The following is a 16,560-nucleotide window of genomic DNA, read 5'->3' as shown; positions in this document are numbered from 1 at the left end:
ATGGCCATGGGGTACATACCTGGCCATCCACATGTTGCCCGCTTCCCTGGTGGTCCTAGTGACGTCCCTGGTGGTCCAGTTTGGTCATCTGAGGGGGGCTGCGCTGATAAACAGTCAGCACAGACCCCCCCTGTCAGGAGAGCCGCCGATCGGCTCTCCTCTACTCGCGTCTGTCAGACGTGAGTGAGGAAAAGCAGTTCAGCGGCTCTTCCTATGGACATCGTGATCAGCCGTGATTGGACATGGCTGATCACGTGGTAAAGAGCCTCCGCTGGAGGCTGTTTAGCAAGATCGGTGGAGCGGTGTGTCAGACTGACACACTGCTCCACCGATCGCCGCAATGCGCGCCCCCATGGGCACGTGGTGGCATGTTATCCTGCTGGACGTCATGTGATGCCCAGTCAGGATAACTGAACCACCGCCCGGCCGTCAATCTGCTATAGGACGGGCGGGAAGTGGTTAAAGTACAATTACAGGCAAAACTTTTTATTTTTTTCTGGATAGAGTAAGGGGTGGGGTGGGGGAAGTTATAACCCCTGGCAAGTCCCCCCCCCCCCACCATCTGTGTCCCATTGGGGAGATTTAACTTCACTTCCTATCTCATACCAAAACAGGAAGTGAGAAGAAAATTTTGCAAATTAAGGAAATGCCTTGGGGTTCCCCAGGTCACTAGAACTAATATCCCCATCTGAAGATTTCTCCTCTATTACTGTCCTGGAGACAATCCAAAATGTGTGACTTTGTCCTGTTTGTTACATTCACTTTCAATGAAAATGGGAGAGGGAGTGAATCTCCTTAATGGGGACACAGCAATAAAGTCTGACAGGGGTTATAATCCCTCTCAACCCTATCCAAAACTAAACATATCAGCCTAAACTGAGGAAAAAATGTGTTTTTTTTATATTTATATTTTTATATTTTTATATTTTTGGGGGATATTTATTATAGCAAAAAGTAAAAAATATTGCTTTTTTTTTTTTTCCAAAATTGTCGTTCTTTTTATATTTATAGCGCAAAAAAAAAAAAAATTGCAGAGGTGATCAAATACCACCACAAGAAACCTCTATTTGTGGGGGGAAAAAAGGACGTCAATTTTGTTTGGGTACAGCGCCGCACGACCGCGCAATTGTCAGTTAAAGCGTCGCAGTGCGGAATCGCAAAAAATGGCCTGGTCATTCAGCAGTCAAATCTTCCGGGGCTGAAGTGGTTAATACAATACATGGTCTTAAAATGTTATTCTATATGTAGGTTATAAAATCTGTAAAAACATCCATAGTAAAACGCCAAGTATCGTTATGACCATGGTAAGGCCAGACTGCTGATTTATGGACCCAAAGGGTGTCCGTATCACATCAATGAGTTAAACAAATAAAGACGTACTTACTTTCAAACTCCAAGGTCACAGTGCTCTGAAATGGATTTCTATCCCCCTGGATAAAAACGGTGTAGTCACCCTCAAGATCCTTTGTGGCATTCCTAATCTCCAAGGAGCCGTTGGCGAAGATGACGGCCGTCGGAATGGGTCTCTGCCCCAAATTCGTAGAGCCATCATTATTGTTGTATCTTATAATCTGATTCGCAGCAGATGTGTCATTTCCTCGGTACCACTCAGAGAATCGAATTCCTTCTGTGATTCCAGTGACATTAAAAAGAACAGTTTGATTTACTTCCGGTGTGCCACGAACAAGCTGAATTTGTATTGTGTTGGATGAAGCCATCGATACACTGAGGAAGACTGCAATACAAAAAAAGAAGAGACATTTTAGTGTTTTTTTGTTTTTTTCAATGTCTTTGCTGAAGATAAATTGCCATTTGTATCAGACGTTGAAAGTGCATAATCCAGCTGGAAAAAAACGTATCAAGTGCTTTGCACTTTGTATAGTGTATGACCAGCCATGAAAACTGAACATTGTTCTTGGGTGCTGAATCAATCTGATTGTACAATCCCTGTAAAATTTTCCTCAACTACGTTATGTAACGCTGGTAGATTTGCGATCTACCATCTGTTAGTAAATTTAGTAACTTGTTCGTTAAATAGGTTAGGTTTGCCTCTGTTCCAGCTTGGCTGACGTTGTGTGTGTTTCCATACTGACCGATGGATGTCGCTGTTATCACTGGTCAGTGTTGGAAAGGCAACGTGTTGAAGCGTATGGATGCTCTTCTGTCCCGGAGACGACTCGGGGGAGGTGGTCCTCCAAGTTGCATTCTGGGCGAGGGTATTTATGGGACAGACACCATATTCTGGGGTTCGTTTTACAGCCACCTGCTGGTCCTCCTGGCCGACAGGTATGCGTTAGAGAAGCAATCTCATGGTCCTCCGTTCCGGAGGCCCGCGTTGCTGCGGCGCAGGGGTGGGCCCAGAAGCTTGTCTGGGGCCTACCACAGCAGCCGAGGAATGGTCCTGAGCTGTCTATCCAGAGTGAAGAAGCTGGACAACCGAGAAGATCCCAGGGGAGGACCCGTCATGGAAGGATCATGCAGAGTGCTGGTCTGGAGAGGGGCCTGGTGACTCGGTTGGAGGACGTATCCTAAAGTAATCTTACTGCATAGTACTGCCGGGTTGGCTTAAAGGTTCAGGCTCTGTGACTGACGTTCATTGCAGAAAAAACCAATACATCCTGTGGCAGAGGATCGTACAGGATCATCCCAAGCAAGTCTGTGGCAGAGACTTTTGTTCGTGCTACATACTGGCTGCTAGGCAAGTGAGAGAGACCTATCCAGGCGAGCAAAGAGTGTGTCCCACGAGGGGAGCGCATTCTATTATAATATCCAAATTCTACCAGGACATTTGTCAAGAATCTTACGAGAAGATATTTGAGTTTCTTCTGCAGTTTCCCTTCTGCCTCTTTCCTGCTACTTCCTTAGTAAATCGTTTAATAAAGCATTGAAAACGTACTCAAGTGTTGGTGCTTACTTCGTCCAGAGGTAAACTCAACGGATTCCTAGACCCGGTGCCGGTGAAACAGGGGGAAGGAGAGTGAAGGTAACAAGCCCGCTTAAATCAGTAGCTCCACCGAGAGTTATTGCTACAGTTATAAGAGGACAAACCTAAGCAATCTATTGAAGGTTCTTGCACAACATTGTTGATGGTAGATGTAAAAGAGATTGTAGTAGGCTGGCCATACACCATACAGACAACAGTTCACAATATACGTAAATACTAACAGCTTAAAGCTGAACGCTATGCAGATTAGAGCTGCACGATTAATCATTAACCACATGCCGACCAGTCGCCCCCTAGAGCCGATGCGAGTGCCCGGCGGTCGCGTTCACCGCCAGGCTCCCGCGATCGCTCGGGGCACACTGAGAACCCGGAACTGTGTGTGTAAACAGTTTCCGGTTCTCTAAGGGGAGAAGTGACAGATTGTCTGTTCATACAGAGTATGAACAGCGATCTGTCATCTCCCCTGAGCAGTCCCCTCCCCCCTTCAGTTGGAACACAAACTAGGACACACATTACCCCTTGATCGCCCCCTAGTGTTAACCTCTTCACTGCCAGTGACATTTTTACAGTAATCAGTGCATTTTTAATCGCACTGATCGCTATATTAATGCCAATGGTCCCAAAAATGTGTCAAAATTGTCCGACGTGTCCGCCATAATGTCGCAGTAATGATAAAAAAAATGCTGATCGCCGCCATTACTAGTAAAAAAAAAAATTATTAATAAAAATGCCATAAAACTATCCCCTATTTTGTAGACACTATAACTTTTGTGCAAACCAATTAATATATGCTTATTGCGATTTTTTTTTTTTTTTTTTTTTTACCAAAAATATGTAGAATACATGTTGGCCTAAACTGAGGAAAAAAAGTTTTTTTATATATTTTTTGGGGATATTTATTATAGCAAAAAGTAAAAAATAATGTGTTTTTTTCAAAATTGTCGCTTTTTTCTCGTTTATAGCGCAAAAAATAAAAACCGCAGAGGTGATTAAATACCACCAAAAGAAAGCTCTATTTGTGGGGAAAAACAATGTCAATTTTGTTTGGGAGCAATGTCGTACGACCGCGCAATTGTCAGTTAAAGCGACGCAGTGCCGAATCGCAAAAAGTGCTCTGGTCTTTGGCCAGCCAAATGGTCCGGGACTTAAGTGGTTAAAGAATTGAAATCGCGATTCTACCCTCCTACCGATCTTAAAGAGGAAGTAAACACTGATGGGTTTTACTTCCTTACTTTTTCCCTGCAAAGTAAAAGCATAATGTGCTAGTATGCATCGCATACTAGCACATCATGTGACGCCTGCGCTGTCCCCGCTCCATCTTCTCCCTTCTGGGGCTGTGCACTCCGGCTCTGTGACTGACTGCCAGTCACGTCACTCGCTCGTGAAGAAGCGCCATTGGGGGGGGGGGGCGTTTCTTCACAGCGCATGTGGCAATTGCATCATTGGCGCAGTACACAGTAAAAATATCCTAAACGGCACACGTTTAGGAGATATTTACAGTACCTATAGGTAGGCCTTATGCCGTGTACACACGGTCGGACTCCGAAGTGAAATGTTCGATGTGAGCTTGTCGTCGGAAAGTCCGACCGTGTGTATGCTCCATTGAACATTTGCTGTCAGAATTTCAGCCCACAAATGTTTGAGAGCAGGTTCTCAAATTTTCCGCCAACTTCACTCTGTTGTCGGAAATTCAGATCGCGTGTACACAAGTCCATCGCACAAAAGTTCATGCATGCTCAGAATCAAGCAGAAGGAGCCGCAATGAATGGTAGTCATTGGAAATCATGGGGAACGACTTGTCCCATGAGTTGGGACTGCAAAGTCACATGACAAGTCGTATAAGTGTGAAAGGGGCCTAATGCAGATAAAAAAAAGATACAAAATAATGCAGCTCTGTATTCAATAATGCATTATTAAAGCTGTATTAAAGTGTCATTAACCCCCTCCTGTCTGCGCTATAGCTGAAAGACAGCTACAGCGCGGATTTAATTTACCGGGAGGGCGTACATGGGCGTCCTCCCATCATCGTGCTGCTCTCTGTGATTACTGAGTCCTTCAGATCTCTTTACTAAGTGATCAGATGTGTCCAATGACAGCTGATAATGGAAGTAATCACAAGCTGGTTATCAGAGAGAGAGCTGATAACTGGTTTGGGTCGCCCTGGACAGGTAAGTGTCATTTTAAAAGTCAGCAGCTGCAGTATTTGTAACCAGCTAAACACATTGGGTGTGGGATATTACATGTCAATTGATGGAGGCTTCACCTCCCTGTTTTCCTAAGACACAGGCTGCAAGGGTGTGACACAGCCTGTGACTGGCAAAAATCCGCTCACACCATGTTACTGCCAAAAAAAAAAATATATAAGATTTCATTTTAAATATATATTTGTATGATGATTTAAAACATTTTATTGATATTAATTATTTATTTTTATTCTGTATTCCACAGGCTGTTTTTTTTGTTCGTTTTTTTTGGTTTTTTTTTTAACATGTGACCAGCAGCAGAGGACTAGAAGCTCCTCCTGCTTATGAATCCCTGCAGACAGGCTGGGTCATGTGACAGCTGTATATCGATTAGGAAAAAGGTACTTTAATTGTTTTAATTAAAAAAAAAATCACAGTGCAATCATCCACATACAGAAATAGAAGGGACAATGTAAATTGTGTGTTTATTATCACTTTAAACCCAATATATTGCAGCTTACCAATCCTGTAGTGGCTGCATTTGTTTTCTTTTTCTTTTCTAAAAGCTTTTTCCCTAGGTTTTCACCTGATGATCTCCTGTATTAGAGCGCTCCCACTCTCGATGAAGGAGCACCTTTGGACAGCAGCATTGTCAGTCTGATGGGTGGGAGAGTGTTATGCTGGCCATACACTATACGAAAAATCGGCCGAAAAATCGTTCGTATGGACACTTCGTTCGTTTTTCGGCAAGTTAGTGGGTACAAATCGATAATCGTTTGTGACGTTTTTGTGGAAAAAAACGAACGGCATGTTTGTCAAATTTCTGCCGAACGTACGATAAATTGCAAGGTTAATGTGTTTCCCGTCCGAACTGCCTGCACTAGGTATATGTAAAAAAACGAACACAAAATTATTTATTCATGTCCACTGAACAGATTATCGGACATTATATGATGGCACGATCGTTTGCGGTCACGGTCGAACGTTCGTTTTTCGAAAATGGGTTCGGACGATTTTCTGTATAGTGTATGGCCAGCATTAGATGTAGATACCCTTGCCATCATCCTAGGTGACTTTAACATTCCAATCAATGTTAATAATGCTACCACTTCTAAACTACTCAACCTAACCTCCTCTTTTAACCTAACACAATGGACACAAACCACCACTCACTCCAACGGCAACACTCTCGACCTTGTATTCTCCCATCGTTGCAATCTCTCCAACGCACCCTTTCCTCTCTCTGATCACAACCTTATCCGTTTCACACTCTCCTTGTCTCCTATATCCCATGCTGCCAACCCACAAACCACTACCCGCAGGAACCTTCGCAACCTCAAACCTTCCCTTCTTCACTCTGCTACTGATGGCCTTTATGACAAAATCGCACCCCTTTTCTGCCCAGACCTAACCACTTCCATCTACAACACCATGTTGTCATCCTCCCTAGACGTACTTGCTCCTCTTTCTATATGCAGAACCAGGCCCCATCTGCCACAACCCTGGCAAACAGACAACACCAGAAGTCTCAAGAGACACAGCCGTGCTCTTGAGCGAGCATGGCGTAAATCTAAATCCCTGCAAGACTTTACCATCTACAAATCTATCCTTCTCAAATACAACTCCTGCCTCCACACTGCTAAACAAACCTATTACAACACTCTCATCAAAACCCTCTCATCCAAACCTCGTCAACTCTTTTCTACCCTTAATTCCTTACTTCACCCCCCACTGCCCCCACCCACCAACTTGCTTACCGCTCAACATATTGCCAACCACTTCAATAGCAAAATCAACACAATTCGCAAGGAGATATCCAGCATTCAAATTCCTCCCCTACCCAACATATCAGGTCCAACACCACACTCAATACTCTCCTCCTTTTGCCCGGTTACCACAGAAGAAGTTGATAAACTCCTCTCCATGGCCCACCTCACTACATGTCCCCTGGACCCTGTCCCCTCTCAATTACTGCAACCACCTTCCCACTCTATCCTCTACTCCCTAACCCACATCTTCAACCTCTCTCTCTCCTCCGGCACCTTTCCTTCCCCGCTCAAACATGCACTGGTTACCCCCATACTCAAAAAACCCTCACTAGACCCCACCAGTTTGAATAACTTAAGACCTATCTCCCTTCTCCCGTTTGCCTCCAAGCTCATCGAACGTCTTGTTCATGACCAAATGAGTCGCTACCTCATGGACAACAACCTTCTCGACCCCCTACAGTCTGGCTTCCGCCTACAACATTCTACTGAAACTGCCCTACTAAAACTCACCAATGACCTAATAACTGCCAAAACCAATGGCCACTACTCCATACTCATACTTTTAGACCTCTCTGCTGCCTTTGACACAGTTGACCACCTGCTGCTCCTCAGCAAATTACACTCCCTTGGCCTCCGTGATTCTGCATTATCCTGGTTCTCCTCCTACCTATCTCAGGGCATTTTCAGTGTCACTTACAACTCCATCTCCTCCGCTCCCCTTCCTCGTTCTGTTGGGGTACCCCAAGGCTGCGTCCCTGGGCCTCTCCTTTTCTCACTCTATACCTCTTCCCTGGGCCAGTTGATAACCTCCCATGGCTTCCAATACCATGTCTATGCCGATGACACACAAATCTATCTCTCCACTCCTCAACTCACCCCCACTATCTCCTCACGGATCTCAAACTTGCTGAATGACATATTGGTATGGATGTCACACCACTTCCTCAAACTTAATCTTTCTAAAACTGAGCTTGTTACATTTCCTCCTTCACGGTCCCCCTCCTGTGACTTCACCATTAATATCAACAACACAACCATTGGTCCATCCACACATGCCAGGGTCCTGGGTGTAATCCTTGACTCTGACCTCTCCTTCAGCCCCCATATCCAATCACTGGCTAAATCCTGCCGCCTTAACCTCCGCAACATCTCCAGAATTTCGACCCTTCCTGACTAATGACACCACAAAGCAACTTATTCACTCCTTGATTATTTCCCGCCTCGACTACTGCAACTCTCTCCTTAATGGCCTACCCTTAAGCAGGCTATCCCCCCTTCAGTCTATTATGAATGCTGCTGCTAGACTAATACACCTCACTAATCGATCCGTGACTGCTGCTCCTCTCTGCCAATCCCTTCACTGGCTTCCCCTACCCCACCGTGTAAAATTCAAAATGCTAACCATAACATACAAGGCCATTCACAACATCGCCCCATCTACATCACCAACCTCATCTGCAGATATCGCCCAAATCGCCCCCTCCGCTCCTCCCAGGACCTCCTGCTCTCTAGCTCCCTTGTTACCTCCTCCCATGCTCGCCTTCAGGACTTCTCCAGAGCCTCTCCCATCCTCTGGAATTCCCTGCCCCAGTATGTCCGATCAGCCCCTACCCTGTCCACCTTTAGGAGATCCCTGAAAACTCATTTATTCAGGGAAGCCTATCCCACACCCACATAACTGTCCCTGAGCCACCCCCATCAAATCATTCTTTGCAGCTATTACCTTTTGTACCACCACCCCCTCCCTTTAGAATGTAAGCTCTACGAGCAGGGCCCTCCTGTACCTTTTGTATTGAACTGTACTGTAATTGTGTTGTCCCCCTTATACGTTGTAAAGCGCTGCGTAAACTGTTGGCGCTATATAAATCTCATATAATAATAATAATGTAGATGGTGGATCACCAGATGAAAATAGAAGAAAGCCTAAAAATTAAAACTAATGCTGTCATAGTCATCACATCTAAGAATTGGTAAGCTGCAATATAATAAATGCCTGCTTTTGGGTTTATAACTGCTTTAAATGAACTTTTTTTTTTGAATCTCTAGTTGCAGAATAAAAAAGAAAAAACACTGCGGGGGAAAATCTCTGAACTGAAGGTGAATTTTGCAGCAAAACCCAATTTTGTTGTTTGCCTCTGATCCAAGCTTTACTGGTGACATTACCCCTTTAAACACTCCTATGCCTAGTTAAGGAAAGCCTAAGGCCCCTTTCACACAGGCGGTCCAATCAGATCCACCTGTCCGTTTCGTGGCCGGTCTGTTTACATCGGACTGCCCATGGAGCAGAGCGGGTTGTATCTGTGTCCGTTCTGCACAAGCAGAGCAGACACAGACCTGTCATCTGGCCATTTCGCTCAGCTGAGCAGGGGATCAGCAGACAGATCCCCTCCTAAGAAAAATGGATCCAGCCCATGTGAAATGGGCTTTGCGGTTTTGTACCTGTTACCGATATGTGCATCTGATTTAAGTAGTAATTATTTGCACCACTTGCAGACTGGGTTGCTTTTACTGCAACCAGCTCAAAAAGAATTACCCCCAGTTCCTAGATGAGGAATGTGGGTGTAATGAAGGCCAGCTACAAGCTAACATAGAGAAAGGCCAGTGATGCCGTATAGCACTGTGCCGTGCCTCTCACTCTTCTCCCCGCAGCACATCTGATCCTCCTCAGGCTCAAGCACAGTGGTTTCCAAAATGTGGCCCTTTGCTTGCCCTTATCTGGCCCTCTGGCACTATGCGCCAATGACAGGGCACCATTAACCCTAATGACACCATCAATGGGGCACTATTCTTCTCATTGATAGCACTATTCCTCCTATTAAACCTCTCATGTACTCCCACTGGATACAGTCCGGCCCCCTAAAGCCTGAAGGACAGTAAACTGGCCCTTTGCTTAGAAAATTTGGAGAGCTCTGCTCTAACACCTCCCCCCCCTTCAGCTCATTCCCTGCCACTCTGTGGCCTCCAATTCTCCACTGCCCCCCCCTGCCTGTCATTTTTGGGTACTAGGACTCCGGTAGCCACCAGCATTCTAGCAACCAGTGATGAATTTCTGGCCCCATTCAGCTGCCAGTCGGAAGATTCCCAGGCGGACAGGTGAATGTACACAAAGGGTCATGGATGCTGGCTGATGCCATTACCCAAATACAGCAATGGCCCTATTTGGTCAATAATGGGAATCTCCTGGCCAGCAGCTGAATGGGGCGAGGGATGCTGCACTAGTTGCTAAGGAGCTGTTTGCTGCAAAGCTGACAGCGTCCCCGCAAGAAGACTGAGGACAGAGTGGCCATGGTATGAACACTTCAGCTTCAGTGCTGCCCCCCCCCCCCCCCCCATGCAACAGATTCACGTACCTGTTTCCAACACGTACATGAATCTGTTGCAGGCACCAACATTCGTCATGCAAGGAGTGGTAGAATTCTAAAGGAGGGCTTACAAGACTTTTTATGAATTCCAGGAAGCAGTTTAGCATGCCTGTAACCTTATTCTTATAGCAAGGGTCAACAGTCACCCAGAGAGCTTAGCAAGAAGTAAAATATAATCCCACCTTCTACAATATAAACATATCCTATCCAATTACAGCCCCAACTTTATTTTAAACATCAAAGGGGCAGGATGTTGGCTGATGTAATTACCCAAATTTGGCAATGGCCATACAGTATTTGGTCAATAATGGTTATCTCTGGGCCAGCTGAATGGGTGTTGATGCGTAACTGGTTGCTAGAAAGCTGTCTAATGCATAACTAACAGTGTCCTAGCAAAGGGGATTGACGACAGAGTAGCTTCAGCCTCAGTGGCGCCCCCCACCATGCAACAGATTCACGTACCGGTTTCCAACACGTATATGAATCTGTTGCGGACACCAAAATTTGTCATGCGGAGGAGTGGCAGAATCCTAAAGAGTGTTTACAAGACTTTTTATGAATTCCATTTAGTAGTTCAGCTTGCCTGTAACCTTGTTCCTATAGCTTGTATCAACAGCCAAACGGCAAGCTTGGCCAGAAGCAAAATTTTATGGTCTCACCTTCCGCAATATAACCATACTCATCCAATCACAGCCCCAACTTTATTTAAGACTCAAGCCAAAATCTTTTTTTTGTTTGCATAAAAAAAGCGAGGTTATAACCATTCCCCACACTATCCATACTATCCAATGACTCCATTGGGGGAAGCTGTCTTCTTGCCACTTGATCTCTCCAGCAGAGACCCAATGTAAACAGATATTTTAAAGTGTAGGACGGCCTCTGCTAGATTTTCAGAGTTCATGCACATGGACATTTGTAGGCATCTTAAATGCTAAACTTCCTCATTCAGGAAATTTATTATATGCACATGATTGCTGCTGCAAAGAAGCATTGGCCATGCACACGAACCCTTATTCTGGGCTGCATCCGAATTAGGGCGATCCCCTACCTTCCCTAAGTGTTGGCCTGAGCAGGAAGTATAGAGAAAAGGGATAAGGGTAGCAATAAAGTTAAATTACAACCCTTTAGTACTATATGGAAGGCTAAACAAAGAATTTGACTGAAGTTGAGGTTTAATGATTTGCTAAGTCTATGGAGCCTGGAACGGGTTGCTCATTAACCACTGCAGAGTGGTATTTCGTACTACAATCCTGCATAGGGTTAACATGTGTGTCCTTTGGTATTGCAAAGCTACAAATGCCAGCAAACTCTCCAATTTGAGGCTGAAAGGGCTAGCCCCAAAATTAAATTAAAGTGGAGTTCCACCCAATAATGGAACTTCCATTTTTTGGATTTCTCCCCCCCTCTGGTGTCACATTTGGCACCTTTCAGGGGGGAAGAGGGAGCAGATACCTGTCTAATACAGGTATTTGCTCCCACTTCCTGGCATAGATCACCGCGGCGCTTGCGGTGACATATGCCACTTCCGGCGCCTACCCCGTCCTCCCCTGCTGTATTCTGGGAGACACACAGGTCCCAGAACACAGCAGGGACCTGAGAGGACGCGCAGCGCAACAGGGAACCAGAAAGTGAAGCCGCATGGCTTCACTTCCTTATTCCCTTACCGAGGATGGCGGCGGCAGCAGCCGAGAGCCGAAGGAAGGAAGGATCGGCTTCGGCTGCCGACATCGCGGGCTCCCTGGACAGGTAAGTGTCCATATATTAAAAGTCAGCAGCTGCAGTATTTGTAGCTGCTGGCTTTTAATTTTTTTTTTTCAGCGGACCTCCGCTTTAAGCCAAAATGTTGTGTAAACATAGTTTATCTACTGTATATGATCCAGATGAATGAGAACCCTGTACACCTTCAAAAGGTCCATGAGGGTGGACAGGTGAGCATGCAATGTTTGACAGCCCCAAACAGCAGGATTAGCCAGGAACATTCTGCTCGAATGAAAATCTATTTGCATAGAAATGGGAGGAAGGAGATAAATGATGCAGACAAGACCTCTCGGGTATACAGGTATGCCCCGTAAGATGTGGGCTCCATCACACATTCTCCTTCGGAACTTCCGACACACAAAGTTTAAGAGCAGGCTATAAAATTTTCCGACAACAAAATCTGTTGTCAGAATTTCCGATCGTGTGTACACAAATCTGACGCACAAAGTGCCACGCATGCTCAGAATAAATTAAGAGACGAAAGCTATTGGCTACTGCCCCGTTTATAGTCCCGGCGTACGTGTTTTACGTCACCGCGTTCAGAACGATCGGATTTTCCGACAACTTGGTGTGACCGTGTGTATGCAAGACAAGTTTGAGCTAACATCCTTCGGAAAAAATCCATGGATTTTGTTGTCGGAATGTCCGATCAATGTCCGACCGTGTGTACGGGGCAGTATAGATTATTTTCATTCAACCTGCAAGCTAAATTAAAATAATTGAACAGATCTCCTGATCAATGCCATGCACGTTTGAGGATGGGGGAATCCTACTGCGACTATTGTATTCTGACAACTGCAGCTGATGCCTACTGTTTGAATGCAGCCACTGTTTGTACGAAATTTTCAATTGAAGAATGTTGGGCAGGAGATGGGGGACATGGCCACCCATGTAGCGAATTTCAAATGGTTCCTCAGAAACTGGTCAAAATTCACAGTGTCTACCCAGTTCTTTAGAAGTAAATCACGATTGAATCAGGTTTTCTAATCTGGTCAGTTAGCATACCTGGGAACTTGCCGGATTTCTCCCGGAAGTGCTGGATTTTTTGTAATTTTACCAAATCATTACTGACCAGACTGTGTTCTTCAGATCTCCCTTCTGGCCTTGAATGACTCATTCAGGTAGCGCAGGAGCAGAATGACAAAGGCCTTCATGAAAGACGGAAGGCCAAGCTCATAATGCAAATTCCAACAGGGAGCCAAGCGCAGAAAGTAAACCAAGGAACCAAAGTAATTATAAAAGTCACGCTGGACCGCTGCTACCGCACTCAGATGATCAAATAAGAAACAGACAGTAACAGAATTGGGAAGTGCAGATCCAGGAGGTGGCAAGGAATCAATTGGAGATGGAATCCATGTGAAATGTAAAACAGTTTATTGCTGATAAAACATTTAACCAAAACACAGTACAAATGGGAAAAAAATCGACAGAATGGCCAAACTCACTGTGATCCAAAGGTGGTGGAGAAATGGCTGTCCTGCTTCCATAAGGGCTGTGGACAGAGGGGGCTGCAGACCAAAAAAGGGGAAGCCTGAAAACACTTTCCAACAGCTGGGAGTGGTGACCATAACCAAAGCTGGGCTACATCAGGGAGGGGAAAGGCTGGGCACAGATCCAGGAAGAATGATCACTGTATGGCCAGAGTGGAAGATGGCAGAGCCTCTGCAGTGGCCGCTGAGATCAGAGATGGATGCTGGAGGGGAAGCGAGAAAGAAGCTAAGCTGCAAGGTGTCCGGATACCACAGTACTCCACCGCGGCCGCGTCACACGCTCCGACCGCAGGCAGACATCAGCAAAGCCTGATGGATCAAATGGATCAGAGCAGGGGATGTGATGAGTATCACAGCAGATGCTGGAGCTTGAGCGGTATACGATTACATGTTTCAGGGTTTAACCCCTTCCTCAGGTAACAAACTCAAGATCCAGCATAGAACAGGGATTTTCTAGTCACGAGGCGGGACAACCAATCGATCCACCACCAATCATCCAATACCTGGATCATAATGAATATCATGGAAAAAACATTTAAAACAAAAATATTAATGTTAATTCATTATCTTACAAGGAATTGAAAACACTGTTTATCGAATAAATACTAACAGATGTATGTGTGTGTATGTCTTTCTTTATACTATTTTTTTTTTCTTCTATCTACCTACACATACACACACCCATTCAGTATTGAAAAAAGTGATTGAACACATATACACAGGCACAACTCATAAACTACCAGCAATATTTTAAAAGAAATATGATACAATCCTCAAAAACAGAAACAGACGCAAACAGGGGACCAGCAGGTTGATAATACAGGCATACCCCACTTTTAAGTACACAATGGGGTTCATTTACTAAAGTTGGAAAGTGCAAAATCAGGCTCATTTCTGCATAGAAACCAATGAGCTTCTAACCTCAGCTTTGGTAAAACCTGGAAACTCATTGGCTTCTATGCAGAAGTGAGCCTGATTTTGCACTTTCCATCTTTAGTAAATAAACCCCTGTGTGTACTTAAAAATGGGGTATGCCTGTAACGTATAAATTATGAATGAATGAAGGTATGGGTGTCCAACGCCTCATTTAACCCATGGGGCGAGAGAGAATTTAATTTGTATATCCACATGGTTTCCCTTCTGCATAATAACGAGACTCAATGTTATCTGTAAGGGACCCCTTGGGGATATGTTCTATCTCTAGAACTGTAATGGCCTTGAAATCTCTCGCATGATGTTGAGAGAAATGCCTCGGCACACTGTGTTGGACCAGGCCTTTTTGTATAAATCTGCGATGTCTGCCTACCCTAGTGCGCAACATGCGTGTGGTCCGGCCTACATATAAACAGTTGAATGAACATTTGAGCACATAGGCTTCAAACTGAGTTGAACAAGTGATAAACTGTCTAAATGACATATTCTTTTCCGCCCTAATTGTAATGGAAGGGTGTCCATGGAGGATGTACTGACAGGTTAGACACCCCCTCTTTTTACATTGGAAAATACCAACACTACTGTTGAAATATCCTCTAATATCGGTCAGTTTGTCACACCGAGATTTGGAGATGCTCCATTTTTTTCAAATTACGTGCCCCTCTAAATACAACTTGGGGTACCTTTGGGAGAAGAGGACCCAAATTCAGATCAGCTTGGAGAATATGCCAATGTTTGTTCATGACCTTAGTGATGTTTCTATAGTTGCTATTAAACACTGTGATAAATCTAGCACTCTGTTTGGACGGAGTGTTATTGTGTTCACGTTTGGGAGAACCATCCGCACAGGATGTAAAGGCCTCTGAAAGAAGATCCCGAGGATACCCCTTTTCCAATAATTTTTTGGTTATGATTTGGCTCAGGGATGTGTAGTACTCAGGTTTAGAGCAATTTCTCTTCAATCTGAGAAATTGGCCCTTAGGTATGTTTCTTTTCCAGGCCGGGTGGTGGCAACTCTCTAAACGAAGGCAAGAGTTGCCTGCCACCGGCTTGTAATGGTTCTTGGTATAGATCGACCCGGCATCATGGAACAATTCTAGGTCCAGAAAAATCAATTGGTCTGGGTCAACAACATATGTGAAGCTGAGACCCAGATCGTTCGCGTTACAATGCTCCACAAAGGACAGAAAAAGATCTTGAGGACAATCCCAAATCAGAAGCACATAGTCTATATATATCGACCATAGAAGACGATTTGCTCTGAGAAGGGATTGTCATGTAATCTGTTATATGTAGGCCGGACCATACGCATGTTGTGCACTAGGGTAGGCGGACATCGCAGATTTATACAAAAAGGCCTGTTCTAACATAGTGTGCCAAGACATTTCTCTCAACATCATGCAAGAGATTTCAAGACCATGACAGTTCTAGCGATTGAACATATCCCCAATGGGACCCTTACAGATAACGAGAGATTCTCGTTATTATGCAAAAGGGAAACCGTGTGGATATACAAATTAAATTCTCTCTCGCCCCATGGGTTAAATGAGGAGTTGGACACCCATACCCTCATTGATTTATAATTTAAAAGTTATTATCAACCTGCTGGTCCCCTGTTTGCGTCTGTTTATGTTTTTGAGGATTGTATCCTATTTTTTTTTAAAAACATTGCTGGTGGTTTAGGAGTTGTGTCTGTGTACAATCACTTTTTTCAATACTGAAAGGATTTGTATGTGTGTATTATAATATATATAATTTTTTTTTTGCTTTTTTTTGTTATATATTGTTACTATTCATTTGATAAACAGTGTTTTTAATTCCTTGTACGATAATAAATATTGATTTTTTTGTTTTTAAATGTTTTTTCCATGATATTCGTTACGATATCCAGGTATTGGATGATTGGTGGTGGATCGAGTCCCTAGTCCATAGTTAGGCTAATAACGGTCTCCAACAACAACCAACAGGGCTTGGAGTTACACACAGACATTAGACTGTTGCCCAATCTGTCCAAACAGTTGGAATTGCGTAACAGTCTTCTCTTTTTTTTGAGCATCATGAGCCTGTCCTGCAAAGATTGGATGCATGAGTATGTACTGATGAGCCCCATTAGGGCCCCTT

At 44.5% G+C, this 16,560-nt stretch overlaps 1 protein-coding gene across 7 annotated transcripts in view; it reads right to left on the bottom strand.

The window, feature by feature from the left end:
- Positions 1-16,560, bottom strand: part of LOC141110647 (cell adhesion molecule CEACAM10-like) — a 124,992-nt gene that overhangs the window by 59,674 nt on the left and 48,758 nt on the right. For all 7 annotated transcript variants that reach the window (XM_073602122.1, XM_073602121.1, XM_073602116.1 and 4 more), the window contains exon 4: positions 1,385-1,735. In XM_073602122.1, the coding sequence (XP_073458223.1) occupies positions 1,385-1,735 (351 nt within the window). The remainder of the gene's footprint in view (positions 1-1,384; positions 1,736-16,560) is intronic.

Source organism: Aquarana catesbeiana, linkage group LG10 (assembly GCF_042186555.1).
Source record: "Aquarana catesbeiana isolate 2022-GZ linkage group LG10, ASM4218655v1, whole genome shotgun sequence".
NCBI lineage: Eukaryota > Metazoa > Chordata > Amphibia > Anura > Ranidae > Aquarana > Aquarana catesbeiana.
This window is presented reverse-complemented; position numbering and strand designations above follow the sequence as displayed.